This window comes from Micropterus salmoides, unplaced genomic scaffold, assembly GCF_014851395.1.
Source record: "Micropterus salmoides isolate LMB-PRFRI ecotype aquatic unplaced genomic scaffold, ASM1485139v1 Ms_hic_scaffold_18, whole genome shotgun sequence".
NCBI lineage: Eukaryota > Metazoa > Chordata > Actinopteri > Centrarchiformes > Centrarchidae > Micropterus > Micropterus salmoides.
Genome location: NW_024040928.1, coordinates 18758134 through 18775980, shown reverse-complemented (window position 1 = coordinate 18775980; position 17847 = coordinate 18758134). Strand labels below are relative to the sequence as shown.

General features: G+C 38.6%; 1 protein-coding gene across 3 annotated transcripts; it reads left to right on the top strand.

Moving 5' to 3' along the window:
• The first annotated feature begins 145 nt into the window (after window positions 1-145).
• On the top strand, window positions 146-17506 carry capn3b (calpain 3b). 3 transcript variants are annotated; one of them, XM_038727075.1, is made up of 23 exons: window positions 394-708; window positions 5552-5621; window positions 6019-6137; window positions 7722-7855; window positions 8295-8463; window positions 8926-9009; window positions 9111-9202; window positions 9550-9627; window positions 10144-10304; window positions 10441-10610; window positions 10689-10700; window positions 11163-11371; window positions 11505-11535; window positions 12444-12467; window positions 12709-12795; window positions 14299-14376; window positions 14493-14550; window positions 14634-14698; window positions 15241-15309; window positions 15389-15467; window positions 15723-15839; window positions 16442-16500; window positions 17054-17506. In XM_038727075.1, exons 1-23 carry the CDS (start codon window positions 394-396, stop codon window positions 17078-17080), a joined length of 2307 nt encoding a protein of 768 aa, XP_038583003.1. In that variant the 3' UTR covers window positions 17081-17506. The 3 variants fall into 3 exon arrangements, with proteins under 3 accessions (XP_038583004.1, XP_038583003.1, XP_038583005.1); XM_038727076.1 differs by lacking the exon at window positions 12444-12467 and having other exon boundaries at window positions 146-708; XM_038727077.1 differs by lacking the exons at window positions 394-708; window positions 5552-5621; window positions 8295-8463 and having other exon boundaries at window positions 6017-6137.
• Window positions 17507-17847: the final 341 nt, after the last annotated feature.

Here is a 17847-nt window from a genome sequence, read left to right as displayed (position 1 = left end):
TCACAGACTTCACAGACATCTTCAGTAAGGTGTAGAGAATTTGGACAGTCAGCCCACTGACCTGAAAATCTTGTGCAGGGTCAGGGTCTCCCTACAAGAAGCCCCCTCCCCTTATTCAAAGAGGCCTATATATAGGTCCAGCCAGCACCAGGGACACAACAGTGAGAGTGCTGGTGGGAGAGGCTGTTGGTTGGTGACTGTCCATGAGCGTTTTTCCAGCAAATAAAGGAACTAAAAGTGAATTTCTGAGTCAGGGAGGAGACAGGAAGTTTCTGTAGGCTGTTTTGCAAGTTTATGCTCTGTTTCTGCATAATTAGGAGGGACTCGTGACCTTTTTTTCCCTTTAAAAACTGACTTTGAAACAAACAGGAATACCAGACGCTGAGGCATAAGATGGGTGACAAGAAATATAAAGGTAAAGTGCCTCTTGCTGAAGATACAAATGTGAGAGTTTTTTATGAAACTCAAATGTCACTCGGGCCTGATGACAAAGGTTACACATTTGATGGGACTAACTCGATCTACTCTGCGATTCTAAGCAGAAATGAGGCTGTCAAGGATGCCAAGCGTCTCAAGACTTTTTTGGAACTGCGAGACAAATACGTGAAGAAGAACGTGGTATTTGAAGACCCCTTGTTCCCTGCAAATGACTCCTCGCTCTTCTACAGTCACAAGCCTCCGATGAAGTTTGAGTGGAAACGTCCCTCTGTGAGTGTCAAGTCTTCTGTCACCATATATTTTAGGCCAAGTTGCACTTAATGCAAAAGTGATACTATTCTAAAATCCCTGTGTATCTCATCACTTAACCCACAAAGCATGGTGGGGGTGTCAAGTTGATATGGCTGCCTGGCTGTGGATGCATAGCTCTGAGTTGTCACCTTCTACAATCACAGACAGCTGACTTTCACACAGGTTGCATGCTCTCTGCCTCTGCTGGGAAACATGGTGGCAACTCAGTATTGGTTTCAGTGTTTCATATTTCTCTGATAGTCTTCCAACACTATGCCTCTGACACCAAATGGTTCTGATGTGTAGTCCTAATAGCAGGACTTCTGGCAGAAAAATTGAGCTTTGTTGTCCTTGACTCAAAGTACCTGCAAACACATTGACACCGATATAAACACTAGACAGAAATGCAGACATGACAAATGGCACAAACCCTTACCTAAGACCTAATGCTGTAATGTGAAAATACTGTTACAATTAGTACTGCAGTGTTGCAAAATGCACTTAAAGTACCTCTTAATGCACAATGACCCCTTTCAGAGTCTTATATTTGCCTATGATATGATAAATTAGCCTATATTATGTATAGGCCTATTATTGGATAATAATAATAATAATAACAAACATAGGTCTTATGAACGCATATGTAGCATTGCGATAGCTGTTATTTTATTACTACTACTATGCATGGGCTACTTTATATACTTTCTGTAGTTAAATCTTTAGCAAACCATATTTTAAAAAATTTTTCCCGTACATTTTTGTAACAAGTAACTACAGATGTGTTATAAAAGTAGAGAAGCAGAAGTAGTAAAGGAATAGTTTGATGTTTATTCGCTTCCTGACAATTTAATGGGAAGATCAATACAACTCGTGGATCTGTCTGCTAAATATTAAGCTAATTTCAGGAGCTGTTTAGCTTAGGTTAGCACAAAGACTGGAATCGGGGAAACAGCTAGCCTACATATTAAACAAACAAGCTACAACATGTCAATTAGTGAGCTTTTGAGGTGCTGATAGGCGGATTATGTTACCTCTGGACAGAGCCAGGCTAGCTGTTTCCCCCCTGTTTACAGTCTTTATGCTAAGCTAAGTTAACCAGCTGCTGGCTGTAGCTTCATAACGTTATTTTACCTTCTGACATGAGACACAGACACAGACACAAAAGGTGGAGGTGTCTGTTTTTATATTAACAATGGCTGGTGTACCGACGTGACAGTGATTCAGCAGCACTGTTCTCCTAATCTGGAATTTCTTATCATTAACTGTAAACCGTTTTACTCCCCCCGTGAGTTTGCTTCATTCACTCTGGTCGGTGTTTACATCTCGCCGCACGCCAACGTTCAGGAAGCACAGAGCATTCTGGTCGACCAGATACTGTGTGTGGAGCAGACAAACCCGGACTCCCTTGTTATTGTTCTCGGTGACTTTAACAGAGGAAATCTCAGCCAAGAACTCCCCAAATACAGACAGTTTATAAAGTGTCCAGGTTGAGTTATAACAATGACAAACCCTGGTTCACAGCTAAACTCAGACAGCTTAGGTTGGAAAAGGAGGAGACATTTAGGAGTGGTGACAGGGCCGGGTGCAGGGCGTTAGGTTTAGCAGGGAGATGCGAGAAGCTAAACGGCTGTACTCAGAGAGACTAAAGAACCAGTTCTCTGCAAACGATGCCACTTCTGTCTGGAGGGGGTTCAGACAGATCACAAACTATAAACCCAAAGTCCTCCACTCCATAAACAAGTCTTGCCTGGCAAATGAGCTGAACCAGTTCTACTGCCGCTTTGAGAGTCAATCGGACACCATCCGCCGTGACTCCTCTGCTCAGCTGCAGCCTCAGTCCACCACTTCTTCCCCTCCCTCCTCAGAGCTGGCCAGCTCCACCCCTCCCCCTCTCTCTCCATCACAGAGAGGGAAGTCAACTGTCTTTTCAGGAGGCAGAAACCCCGCAAAGCAGCTGGGCCAGACTCTGTCTCCCCGTCCACCCTGAAGCACTGTGCTGATCGGCTGTCTCCGGTGTTCACAGATATTTTTAACACCTCACTGGAGACATGCCATGTGCCAGCCTGCTTCAAAGCCTCCACTATCATCCCTGTCCCCAAGAAACCAAGGACCACTGGACTAAATGACTACAGACCCGTCACCCTGACCTCTGTGGTTATGAAGTCCTCTGATCGCCTTGTGTTGTCCCACCTAAAATCCATTACAGACCCACTCCTGGACCCCCTGCAGTTCGCCTACAGAGCCAACAGGTGTGTAGACGATGCAGTAAACATGGCCCTTCACTACATCCTCCAGCACCTGGACTCCCCAGGAACCTACGCCAGGATCCTATTTGTGGATTTCAGCCCTGCTTTTAACATACTCCTTGAGGACTCTGAGGCGTGCAGGAAAGATTACAGCTGACTCCTCCCACCCTGGACACAAACTGTTTCAGACTCTCCCCTCTGGCAGGAGGCTGCGGTCCATCAGAACCAAAACCTTTCGCCACAAAAACAGTTTCTTCCCATCTGCAGCCTCATCAACAAGGCCTGGGTCCCCCACTGACACTCCCCCCTTGCAAATGCTACAAATGTCTCTGCACATGTAAATACTGTTTCATCTCGTTTCGTGCACAGACCTGGCACATTGCACATATTTGTTGTTGATTGTTGATCTTTGTTGTTGTATATTTTTATGTTGTCAGTTTATATATTTATATGTACACAATATTCTCTTTCGTTGCATTACTTCTGCATGGCACCGACCCCGAATAATGTACATGTATATATCTGCAACGTTGTTCTTCCATTCCATATTTATATATTTCTACATTTATTTATGTTGACTGTATGTTTGTCTACGTGTAGCACCTTATCACCACAGCAAATTCCTCGTATGTGTAAAACACTACTTGCCAATAAAGCCAAGTAGTGATTCTGATTCTGAGAGTGGTGTCAGTCTCATTTAATTCTCAGAAAGAAAGCGAATAAGTGCACTTCCCAAAATGTTCAACTATGAAGAAAGTTTCTTGAAAAAGCATTTAATAGAAATACTCATGTACGTCGTAATTGTACTAGTGCCACTGTCCTTACCTACATGAACAGAATGGACATGACATTTAATCCCTCTTAGTTTTATGTGATTGGAGATGAAAATTACTTTCATCTAAATAATATTTAATAATTAAGAACACAATGCATTCACACAACATAAATTTATTCTATTTTTCCACTTACATAAGCATAACATTCCCTTACCAGTAAACACAAATGACATAGCTGAACGTAGAGCTGATTTTGTTTTGAAATTTTTGCTCTGTAGATGACAAAATCCAATGTAATATGAATCTGAAGCCTGATTGCTGTGTAATGGCTGATGATGAATGCAGCTTTAGTCATTCTGCTGAGATTAGTGATACCCAGGGATCAGCAGTGGCGCTCGATCTAAATTTGGAACACGAGGCTGCATTTTAACAGCCTTAGTTCAGGTCAGTCATGTGATGAGGGGAACATGGTGTAACAAGGTGTTTCAAAATTTGGCTTGTGACCCCTCTTCACATGCTGTGGCCTTGATTTTTATTTTATTTTTTCTCTGATTGCTTATTTGACGGTTTTGTAGATGCCTGAAGAGTTGAAAGTATCTAATATGTCACAAGAAAACCTACATAATTTCTGTAACAGAAAAACATGTTTTCAATCTTATTCCCTCAATCATTTTGTGACCCCTTCAGGGATCCAAATTCAAAAGTTGGGAACCCCTTGTATAGAAGACTGCATCCTTCAACATGAAATCTCTTTCACAACAACAAGCAATATGTGCTCCACAACAATGATCCACAGCATGAACATATCCAGTAAAACCTGATTGAAGTAAATTGTTTAGAAGAAAAAAATCCCTTTAATAAATGTGTGAATATATGATACAGTTGGATGATAACCTGTTAATTTGGACCATCACTCTGCCTTAACAGACATATTATCACTTGTTCAAAGGACTAAAGGGTCATGAACAGAAGACCTCCAACAGCTGCTTCCCCATAAGTATGCAGTAAATGCAGGGGATGGGGTGTGTGGGGGTTCATGGTCCCAGCAGATCCAACTGAGCCAGAGAACGTTCTCCAACTCGCTTTCAGTTTCAGAGTCAAGTCCTCATATTGTCAGTCATGCCAAGTATAGGCCAATAAAAACAGACATGAAATTGTTCAAATGTTGACCAACACCAAAATTATACATTTGTCTGATAAATATATATCAATATGATCTTTTTACAAATATATTTAAGTTAACAAAAGATGTTCTCAGATGTCAAATGTTATCTAACAGCCGTAAAGAACTTTGCCTAACAATAAAACTTTAATATAAAAATCTATCTAAAATAAATTGCAGGAGCTCAATCTGTTCCAAGAGCAGGAAAACAAGATTAATGAATCTGATCCACCATTCAAAGTCAACTTTTAAAAGATTTCTGTCACTTTCAAAAAAGTATTGAGGTTTCATACCCAGCTGTAGCAAAGCATATTTGGCCTAATAGTAAGTAATATCAACCAGTGAAGGGGAATTGCAGTGCTTCATGCAACTTTTTTGACCAAGGTGCAGCAGTACCTAATAAATAATACACTAAGGAATACATGTTATCTTGCAGGATGTGGACTTGAACATTCAGACCACAAATAAAGTTCAACAAGAGCATTTTTTCTTGTTACAGAGATTGGATCAATATATTTAACATTTACAGCTAATGCATTTGTCATTTAATCGAACATGGGATGAGAAAAGAACATTTAAACTGGCACAGATATTTCACAACATGCTCTCAAATGACACCTTTCTTTTCTGTATGACAGGAAATTTGTGAAAACCCCCAGTTCATTATAGATGGAGCCAGCAGGACGGACATCTGTCAAGGCGAATTGGGTAACATTTAAATTGTTTCTGCTTTCAAACCAGTGGTTCAAATGTTAAACTTCTGTACACCATTCTGGGAATGAAGAACTGACTGGAATAAAAATAACCGGCCTTTCCTGCTCTGCTGTACCTGATTCTCTGGGCCTCCATATCAACATTTTTTTTCTTACTAAGACCTGTATGTTCATAATACTAGAATAGAAAACAATATAATATAATAGCAAAGTAGGTCACTGACGGTTACTGCTCCTTTTTGGCTTCTTAACCTCACTAATATTTCTTTATTGATGTTGACGACTGACTCCTGCATTAATGTGGCTTTAATCTGCGACAACAACTGTAGCACTTTGTGAAGTGGTTTGCATGGATCAAGTGTTTTCATAGCCCATGAATCTACTGTTGACAGGTGACTGCTGGCTGCTGGCCGCCATCGCCTGTCTGACAGTGAATGAGAAGCTGTTGTACAGAGTGATTCCCCCAGATCAGAGCTTCACTGAGAACTACGCGGGCATCTTCCATTTCCAGGTTTATAAATTGATATTTGGCACATTGTGTAGTAAACAACTGAACTTTTATGCTGTGAAAAATACACTCCTCCTTTCTAGTTTACATCAACATAAAATGTAACAAGAACACAATATTTCTTGTGGTTACTGTTAATTACAAAATGCAGTTTAGAAAGAATTACAGTTTATTAGATAGACAGAAGTGTCAGGGTTTGCTGAGTGAGTGCAGCAGGAGTGAGCCCAAACACAAGACACTGTGAGCTGATATTGAGTCCAGGGTTTATTTATCCCAAGCACGACAAACAGGCATGAACAGAACTCGCGAGCACAGGAACTGGTACATCCGACGGGACGGGACTGACATGCGACAATGACCGGACAGGGAATGAACAGAAACACCAGACATTTATACACAGTGACTAATGAGCAGGGCGGGAGCAACACAGGTGACTGGGATCAGGGTTAACGAGGCAGAGAGACAGAAGGGAAAACAGAGACTAGCAGGCAGGCAGATTACTGAGGGGGGAAAAGACAAAACACAAGTTACTCAGCACTAAACATCAGAGTAATATGAACAAGTGGACAGATCACAAATGAACTAACACCAACAAGAAACACAGACAGAAGCCTGGATACAAGACCACAGACAGACAGGACTGAAACCCAGAAAGAGAAACCAAAATCAAAACACCGAGAAGGCATGGCCAAAATAATATAACACAGACAAGCTCAGGACAGGATCGTGACAAGAAGAGCACAACAAAACAGTCAAATTCAGGTTTTTACATGCAGACTCTCACTTTCACAACATGTAAATATGCTACTTCACATATGAAATATGCTTTTATGCATTTCATCATCTGAAATATATTTTCATGTGATAAAGCACATGTGAAAATTTATATTTCATGCTAAAGTTATTACCACTTGTGAAGTCTTACATTTTACATGTGAAATATAGAAATCACATCACTTTAAGTGAAATGATTTTCTACATGTGATAAACATGTGATATTTGATTCATCTGTGTTTTTGGGGGAGTTATTTATTGGTATTAGATAAGAAACAAGAAATTGCAGGACAAAAAATAAAGTCAAGTTACAGGCAGTTTAGAAACAGTGTGTCGACCATTGACAATTTTATTTTTAAACTATAAACTTTAAACTTGCCAAGACTTTTGTTTTTGTACATGTTAATTAGTGAGCTTTAGAGGTGCTTGTAGGTGGATTCATTTACCTTTGGACAGTTTCCAGTATTTATGCTGAGCAAAGCTAAGCTAACCAGCTGCTGGCGGTAGCTACATATTTACCATATAGACGTGTAAGTGATATAGCTCTTCTCATCTAACTAGCGAGCAAGCATATTTACATATGCTTATATATATAACACTTGAAATATTCTTTAAATATCATCTCATTGATAACAACAAATTGAACATTAGTCAGTCACCCATTATTTAAAAAAAGAAAAGTATTTGATGAACATGAAAACCAAGACCTTGCTTAACAGACATGTCTCAACTAATAATTACAAAGATGAGGGGAGCTTCTCTGTCTCATCAATGACTTCCTGTTTTAAATCTGTTGTGTCTTCTTATACTCAGTTCTGGCGTTATGGAGAATGGATCGACGTGGTTGTGGACGACCGCATCCCCACCTGCAAAAACCAGCTGGTTTTCACCAAATCTTTCAGAAAGAACGAGTTCTGGAGCGCTCTTTTGGAAAAAGCTTATGCCAAGTAAGCACAGTCTATTTATGTCCCCTGCAAAGTGGAGTCGTGCAGCTCTCCACATCGCCACCTCGATAATGTTAATTTGTACAGTTGAGATCAGATTTCCTATCCTTCCACTGGAAGAAGTTTTAGTGATTTAGTATTGCTAAAATCGTTAAAGCCTGGGGACTTCATTTCAGGGGTGTAAAATGCCAAGAAAATCTGTCAAACAAGATGACTTGGCACCTGAAACCACTTGCTGGTACACATTTTCTTGAACTTATTTGACGTTAAACACATTTTAAGACCCAAATTTTTAGCCAAATGTCTTTATTAAGATGTACATTTTTTTTTCAGTGTAGCAACAGTAACCAGGCACATAAGTCCTCCCTCCTCATGTTGAGAGAAGGAACACTGAGAACTCACATGTCAGCACATTGACCAGAATGATTGACCTCTCTCTCAGGTTGCACGGGTCTTATGAGGCTTTGAAAGGAGGTAACACTTTGGAAGCCATGGAGGATTTCACAGGGGGAGTTACAGAGTTTTTCGAGTTGTCCGAGGCGCCCAAAGAGCTCTACAACATCATGCGGAACGCGCTGGAGAGAGGCTCGCTGATGGGCTGCTCCATAGATGTGGGTGCAAAGTAGTGAATGGAGTAAATGTGAAATAGTAAAATAAATTGCATGGAAAACAGAGGAAAGTCACACTGTGCAGAAATGAAAACATTATAGCAACTCAGATGAGCCTTGCTTCAACAATACTGACTATGAAAATCAAATTAAACTTCAACTATAAGGACGAGATAGATATTAGGGTTACTGTAAAAAACAAAAAAAACAACCATATCTATACACACCAGGTATATTTATTTGCCTATGCAAATCAGCCTGTTTCAACGTTGTTCTTATAATTGGAGAAGCTGAATCAAAATACAAAGTGTGATTTCATCATCCTAATCTTACATCATTTAACTTGATTTTAGGAAAACTAGATTTTAACCATCAAATCCAGAATAAATTAATGAACTACAATTGCGTTTTAGTGAGATGTATTGCTTCAACATCCAGTCTGTGTTTTGCTCTTGTATGTGTCAGATTACTTCAGCTTCTGAACTGGAGACTCGGACTGATCAGGGGCTGGTCCGGGGTCACGCCTACTCTATCATAGGCCTTGAAGAGGTTCAGTAAAAAAAAGTCCACTCACTGTAAATGCAAATTTGGTATTCTTTGTAAGAGAAGGTCTTTTCAAGCAATGCTAACGGGTTGGTTGTTGTTTCTAGTGTGACGAGGTTGCAAAGGACACCAGAATTCGCCTGATTCGCTTACGAAATCCCTGGGGTTTTGTGCTGTGGAAGGGACCATGGTGTCCAAAGTAAGATTTGATCTGAAACTTGCAACTTCAATTATTCTTTTTATATTTTGATAAAGAATATATATTTGCAAGCAGTTCTTTTGCAGTTTATGTGGAACTGTTTACATTACACAACTAATATGTAGAAAGATTCTGCATCTGGGTTCATCCCACTATACTACTATATTACTGTATTATTCTGAATGTATTGACAACTTATGATAGTGTTGCTGTTTTCCTGATGTTGAAAACCAGAGCAATGTTTTCATTAACTCTATATGACCCAGATATGACTGATGCTGTACTATGACAATTTTTTTCTTAATGTTCTGGTGGGTGTATATTAATAAGATTTTGTCTTTCCAAAGTTCAAAGGAATGGTCAACCATTTCCATCGCAGACAAGGAAAATCTAAAAAAACAGACTGTAGAGGAGAGTGAGTTCTGGTGAGTAAATACTGTTCATACCATCTTAAATTATTTTAAGTGCAGAGTGAAATATCACACAACTATTGGACTATGAAATTCATTAAGCCAACAGCAACAAGGCAAAATGTCAATGAATGTTGTTCAGTACTGTTCCTCTGGAACCCTCACATCAATGACTAACAGCCTCGGCTATGCTTTTAATTATACAATAGAATGCTAATATGCTCAACAGTAATCCTTATGTTAGGATTTTATTCCTCGTAATAAAATATGAATTTTAAAATGTTGACCTGTTTTGTAGTTATTTCCCACAAGATGTAACAAAGCATTTTGCTTAATTGCCTATCCTGATAGTGTACTTGATAGTACACTGGTACACAATTGTAGTGCTGCACAAGAGGTGACATGTATGTGCTTATAATGAACGAAAGGACCCCCCCCCCAAAAAAAAAAAACAAACACAAACAGAGGAAGCATCCCTCTTCCAAAAAGTTTTTCTTCGATAAATTCTCCCTCTTTCATGTTTCCCTCCAGGATGTCATTTGATGATTTCAAGAACAACTTCACAAAGCTGGAGATGTGTAACCTGACCCCTGACACGCTGCAGGGTGACGAAAGACACACCTGGACAGTGTCAGTCAATGAGGGCCGCTGGGTGAGAGGCAGCTCTGCTGGCGGCTGCAGGAACTTCCCAGGTAGGCCATTACTTTTTCATATCTGCTTTTATTCCTCTTATAACCAATATTGATAAAATCTAAAGGCTAATGTGCCTTTTCTAGGGCTGCTATTATGTGACCCCTTGTTGCAGATTTACTTTTTGGTATTTTACAGACACATTCTGGACGAACCCTCAGTATCGGCTGCAGCTGTATGAGGAGGATGATGACCCAGACGATGGGCAGGTGACCTGCACTGTCGTCGTCTCTCTAATGCAGAAAGGTCGAAGGATGCAGCGCCATCAAGGGGCCAAATTCCTCACCATCGGATTTTCCATCTACGAGGTACCAATAACATGACTTTAAATCACTGGACAAGCCTGGCGTTAAACTTCTTCTTTAACTTCTTACTTTTCTCTGCAGGTGCCGAAGGAGGTATGCCCATCTTGGAGAAGAGCAATATTGTGATGATGTCAGCGCTTTCACAGCATTGAATTGTATCTCCAGAGAGTTGTGTTTGTGTGTGTTTGATTTAGCAGTAGTCTCCATGTAGTAGTATTAGTATGAGTAGTAGTATAAATTTGTGAACTTCTAATAGAAGCCAAAACACATTTTCTAGAGAATAGACATATAACCCTCCATAAAACCACAACTTAACATTTTTTACCCTTCAGTTTTTGTATAGATAAAACAAATGAGGTATAACGCGTTAATTAGCAAGCTTTAGAAGTGCTAGTTAATTTTATTATCTTTGGACAAGGCTAGGCAAAAAAGAGTTCCCAAACATTTTGAACAATGCTTGCAATACCTTTTCAGTACTGAATGCTTTCCTTAGTTAAGGAGCTCATTCCCACTCCACCAACTTCCACACTTTCTCTGATTCCTTTCCATCCATAGATGTGTGAACAGAATCAACATCTGCAGAAGGACTTCTTCCTGTACACAGCCTCCAAAGCTAAATGCAAGGCCTACATTAACCTGCGAGAGGTGACAGAGCGTTTTCGGCTGCCTCCAGGAGAGTATGTCATCATCCCCACGACCTTTGAACCCCATCAAGATGGAGAGTTCATTCTCAGGGTCTTCTCTGAGAAACAGAGCACATCTGAGTAAGGATCACTGAAAGGCACCACATTTGGTGGTGCACCTGTGGAAATTGTTGGGGATTTTTGACTGTAAAATTGCAAAATATAGCAAAGCTTTTAAAAGAAGGAATCCTAATGTGTCTACTTTTCTTCACAGGGAAGCAGAGAACATAATCGGGCAAACGCAGGTTTGCATCATGATTTAAGAAGTTGTGTGGATAAAACATATTTTGATGATTCTGACTGATATTGCAGTGGTGAAATGACTCAAAATATAGGAATTGACACACTTTTACAGATGTCTACAGAATTATTTTTAACATGAATCACTCTAGTGGCCAGTCGATGGTGGGATTGTTCTTCTTTCCTCATTCACTGTCCAGATTCAAAAATGTTTCAACACAACAGAAAGCATTTAAAAACAACATTTGAAATTTACCAGAGAGACTGGGATGTATGATAAAAACTTTAGTATTGGGAACGGGTAATTAATTTTCCTAGACAAATACAGAGTTCATTACACAGGGATTCAGGAAAAGGAAAAAGAGAAATTACGAAGGTACATTCAACAATAATCAGTGCCCGTTCCTTGTGAGTAACATTCATTTCATTCAGTCTTTTTCACCCTGTAGTAGAGGGGTGTAAGTCATCTTTTCCATGGAGCACAAAGTATCTATGAACAGGTCCAGTTTTTCTTTTACATGTAGCCATAACTCACTAAATAATAAATCACTTTTACACAAACCTTTGAGACAAAAAGAAATTAATACTAAACCAAGTATCCCTGACATTATGCTGAATATCCTCAGAGGCTGTATATATGGAAAACACCAAAATAATCCAATGCACATGCCTACTTACTCCAACAAGAGAACTGGGTCTGCAATAAGATGTTAACACTGCACTATCAGTTTGAATTTGATTTAAATCCCAAATGTGTAACATACATACAGTACTTTATCAGCCTTGTTCTTGAAATCTCTCTGTCTAGTCCTAATTCATACTGTACCATGAGAGTAGCTAACAGCCTTGAGAGTGTTTTCCTCCTTTCATCTCACTTCATCCTTCTGTCCTTCCTTGTCTTCTTGGCCATCAGCAAGACAAGAAAAAGAAAGAAAAGGTAATGCATGAATGTGGCTATCGCATTTTATGCTTTTAAACTCTGCTTTCCCCACTTTCCCCACTCTTGATCATATGTCGGCCATATGTCAGCAACTTTGGCAGTTATGGTTTCTGCCATCGTCACACATATAGATTATAACCAGTGGAATGACTATAAATTAACTCCCTCTTTTCTGTTCTGTTTGTCTTTTATAACCCTTCTCTCTTCTTACCCACCACTGCCGTTGCCCACATGCCAGCCTATTGTATTTGTGTCAGACAGAGCACGAGCCAACAAAGAAATCGAGCATGATGGCATTCAGGGGGAAAAGAGGAAGAAACCAAAGGTATTGTCCTTGTAGCAAGAGCACAGAGATTGTTGGGCCTAAACACAAACACTGCAGCCACATAGCAAATATCTCATGGTGACCTTTGCCCTGTCGTCATTTCTGGAGACTGGCGGCTCTGAAATGCAATCTGGAGCGGGTCAAATAACATGGCTTCAAACAATTGAGTTTGAAGCCAACTGATCTCAAGTGATCGAGCTGCACCTGTTTCCTTAATTAATGTCTTTCTTTGATGTGCTGCTCTCCACTGGTAGTATAAGGAAATGCACCCAGAGCTAATCAATCACTAAATGTAACAGGAAAAACAGTTCTAATATTTGTAGATTATTGATTACCAAATAAAGACTTGTTGGAGTTGACTGATGACCAAAGTGTAACAATGGGAAAAGCAGCCACTCACTCTCATTTGTGTAATACTCATTTATTAAATCTGGTAAAATCACCACTGAAAAACAACATTGCTACTCTATTGTTAAAAATCAGTAAATTCTGCCCTGCACACTACCCCCTCCCTAATGTCTCTCTGCAGGACTGATTTATATATTTTATATATTATACTATATTTATTATTTATTAATGGATGGATGGATGGATGGATGGATATTGTAACATACTATACTCATATTATACACATGTATATTATATAATATGTTGCTGTACTATATTATTTTAAACAATATAACTATATTTCACCTTATCCTATCTTATATCCCGTAGGCCAACTACATTTTATTATGTTAATATACTGTTTTATTACATTATATCATATCTTTATTACATATCTATATTAATAAACACAAAGTCATTACTTAATCATATTATATATTAGTCTGGCATTTGCTGTACATATACTAGAGGTAGTGACTTCACTTTGACCTTGTAATTTTGACTTGAATTGCTCTTGAATAGTTTCTATTTTTACGTCTATCCTTATTTTAGTTTCATATACCTCTTATTGTTTATTTTTTACCTTCTCTATTTATATGTACTTATTTCTGGCCAACTGAATTCCACACCTGGGGAGCAAATAAGGATTTATCGTATCTTGTAAAACCAGAACACTAAAAAATCTATTATGAGACTCCAGTGTCTTTCAGTTTGTTATATCTCATTAAATAAGGCAGTAGCTAAATGAAATTATAATGGAGAAAATAATTAAACACCAAATAAAATAGTCTTTCTGAAGCTAAAGCTAACTAGCCAAGCTTAGATGCCCTTGACTTGACATTGTCCAAACATAATGTAATCCTCCAAAAAGACATACATTTAAGGTTTTACAACTTACCAGTGGGAATTGTTGGGTTTCTGTAAATAACATCACAGAGTACGGTCTAGACCTGCTCTTTTATGAAAAGCGCTCTGTGATAACTGTTGTTGTGATTTGGAGCTATATAAAGAAAATTGAATTGTATTTAATTGAACTTATATAGCTGTCACACACTTTTTATTTTTGGTATGAATAAGTCTCTTTATTAAATTCCTTCTGTCTTATCTGTCTCTCAGAAAAAAGTACTCCAACCTGAGCAAGAGACTGAAGAGGAAAAACAGTTCAGAGCCATTTACAGACAGATTGCTGGTGAGGTGAGTACACAAAGAGGAGTGTTTGAAAGAGGGAATGAGGACAACACAGGACGGGCGTGGACGTCTGAGTGGATTATTTGAGCTAAAATGCAACAAATTGTTCCTCCTTCAATCAGGACATGCAGATCTGTGCCAACGAACTCAAGATGGTCATGAAGAACGTTCTCTCAAAATGTGAGTATAGAAGAAAGATTAAGATCCTTATTATAGTCTGTGTCATGTGGTGACCATTCATACCACACTGTCCTTTTCCCCAGATACCGAAATAAAGACAGAGGGTTTCAGCCTTGAGACATGTCGGAGTATGATCGCCCTGATGGATGTATCCTTTAAGGTCGCAGTAGCAGGTTGTTGGTACTGATTCACTGTTCTGTTGTCAACATGTACTGTAGAACAGCAGTAGAACAGGCAAACCCTTTCCCATGGTTGCTCTGCTCTGGGAACCAAAAGTTAAAGAGATATTGTTAATAATATTGTTATTATATATATATATATTATATTTTGGTTGGATACTTTCAAAATCTAGCCGTCTCTTGCTTGTTCTCCAACATCGCCTACCTCAGCTTTAAGAAAACACAAACAAATAACATGAAGATGTTTTCTGAATTTGCTTGTGTTTTGTCTATTTGCATGTGTTTACTTAAGTTGCAATGAGTTAAGCTCTCAGCGCCACCATACTTATGGCCATATTTTATATTTAACCATATTTTAAAAAGAATTAATTTATTATTGGTGAACCCCTGGTGATACATTTAAAATCCCCCAGATTGAATAGTTGAAAAAACAACAATAACATTCAAATGTACCTTTAAATTGGCTTCACTGGCTTCTGTGTTAGTTTTTCCATAACTGACCGTTTCTCAGACTGATGGGACAGGAAAGCTGAACCTGCAGGAGTTCAAACACTTGTGGAAAAAGATCGAGGCGTGGCAGGTGGGACAGTTGTGACCACCCTGTAACTTCTGCTCGTGTTTAACAAATCTGACCTGTCCATCTCCTCGTGTGTTTGCAGCTGATCTTCAAACGTTACGATAAAGACAAATCTTCCTCCATCAGTAGTTTTGAGATGAGGAACGCTGTTAATGATGCAGGTGAGCAGCAATTTTTAGTCTGAATTTCAATCATTTGCATTTCAAATTGTAATTGTATTACAGCATAAATGAAACAGGAGACACTAGTAACACATAGTCGATGCAGTTTCATTCAGTGATTAGCAGTTTACAATAGAACTTTTGACAAGATCACATCCTATACTCTCCAGCCTCTTGTTAGAAACCTGTGACCTGACATAAACTGTCAACCATGAACCTTAGTGCTGACATGTGTTTTGCCTTCTCCCCACGAAGGGTTTCACCTCAACAACCAGTTGTATGGCATCATCGCCATGCGCTACGCAGACGAACACCTCAACATCGACTTTGACAGTTACATCTGCTGTTTCGTGAGGCTAGAGGGCATGTTCAGTAAGTACAGACCACGCCTGAGCTGGTGCAGCTAAAAAATATTGTTGATGGCATCAGTCTCACTACTGCATATACCCCTGAGAACACTATTATTGGATGGTACCAGGAGAGTTGTTGACCAAAAAAGAATCTCACACAACTGATACATTAGTGATTTACTGCTCTTATCTGATGTTTTTAACAGAACCAGTGCTGAAAGAAATACAAAATATTTTACACTTTTCATGAATCCTTTGCAGGGCCAAATTCTAACTCGTAGGTCCCACTGATTGTAGCCTTGTCCAACTGCAAGAATTGAAAGATTATGATCATTACAACTTTCTCACTTACAGGACAAAATGTGCAATATCATGGGCATAATCAATCAACATTTTGAATTAACCATAAACACTTACCTATACTTGAGATATTGTACATACATTTCTATATGCAACCCACCAAGAGGCATATATTTTTGGCATGTGTATATTTGGATTTTGTGGATTTTGGATATCTGCTTAACTTTTTAAATTTGCACAACAGTTTTCCATCAGGATAAATAAAATTCTGTCTTGTCTTATTTATAAAGAGATGAATGAAGGCTGATCAGTTGTCTCTTGCAGGGGCTTTCAATGCCTTTGACAAAGACGGAGATGGACTAATCAAGCTCAATGTCCTGGAGGTAAGGCAGTTGTAGTATTTTCACAGTATGCTATTCTGTGTGTTGTGTTTCTGTCCGTGTTTATATGTTCTTGCACTTACATTATCTTTGAGGTAAGACTATTGAGACATGCTTGTGATGAAGGAAATCATTGTTTTTTAAAGAGCTTTGAACCACATCATACAGTCTTCAAACTGGCTAAAACATGATTACAGTCTGAACACTACCGTACTTAGTTATTTTGCATTTTGATGCTGCACTTTATGCTATGTTGGATTGCATTATATTGACATGTGTTTCTAATTTGTGCACTTTATTTTTATATATTGTAGAGCAAAACGATCAGATCAAAGACTCTCTTTATTGTACAGTCCAGTACAACACCACAAACTACAGCCTCAAAAATGACCATAAAGTTGAATCAACACCTCTCTGACACAAACCATTAAAAATATGTTTCACAACGGTAGATATTTAATCAGCACTGTTGATTGCATTAAAATGTTAAGTTTTCTGGTCACTTGGTGTAAAGTTTACACTTTGAAAATTAAACTTTTTCTTTCTCTCTTTCCAGTGGCTTCAGCTGACCATGTATTCTTAAGTCACCTACGTGACCACGACAGCAGCTGTTCATGTTCATGACTCAACTCCTGGACAGCCTCATGGTTTTTTAAAAAGTATTTTTGCACAGATTTTGTGACCCCAACAAAATTTTATCTTGAAGTCAAAATCAGAGGTTTAATGATTTCTCCAGTTGTATGTAATATTTAGACTTCTGTCATCACTCAAGCTATGATGGTTTAGATTTAATGTCATCTTTATTTTAGCGACTCAATAATGAAGCGGATCCCTGAACCAGCATCAGTTCTCTAGACTCTAAAGTGCTGACATGTGATGAATTAAGTTCTCAGTGATGTAAAAATGTAGAATTTACCTTTATTGCATAAGTTCATATGTTTTAAACAACACGTGGTTAGAAGTGAAAAGCTAGAAATGTCTTAAAAATAAATGTTGATGTGAGAACTGAGTGAATGAACATTTTGTTTGACAAATCTTTAAAGAAATACTGAATGTGCTGGATATTGTTTTTAAAATATAGTGGAGGTGAATACTGTAAATTTAGTTTTTTTTTTATTGCTGTACACAAAGTTGGTATTGAACACAAATCAAATACACACTGTACAGTGTAATATAAAAACATTAAGGCATCATTCTTATAGTTGCTCTCTGAACAGTTTGGTTGGACAGCTTCCACTACTTTCTTCCATTGCACCAAAAAGAGAGATACGTTTTCAAATATGCATTGTCCAAAGTTATATAGAGGAGAAGAACATTGCCTACAACAATTCTTTGGGAAATGTGAAAATG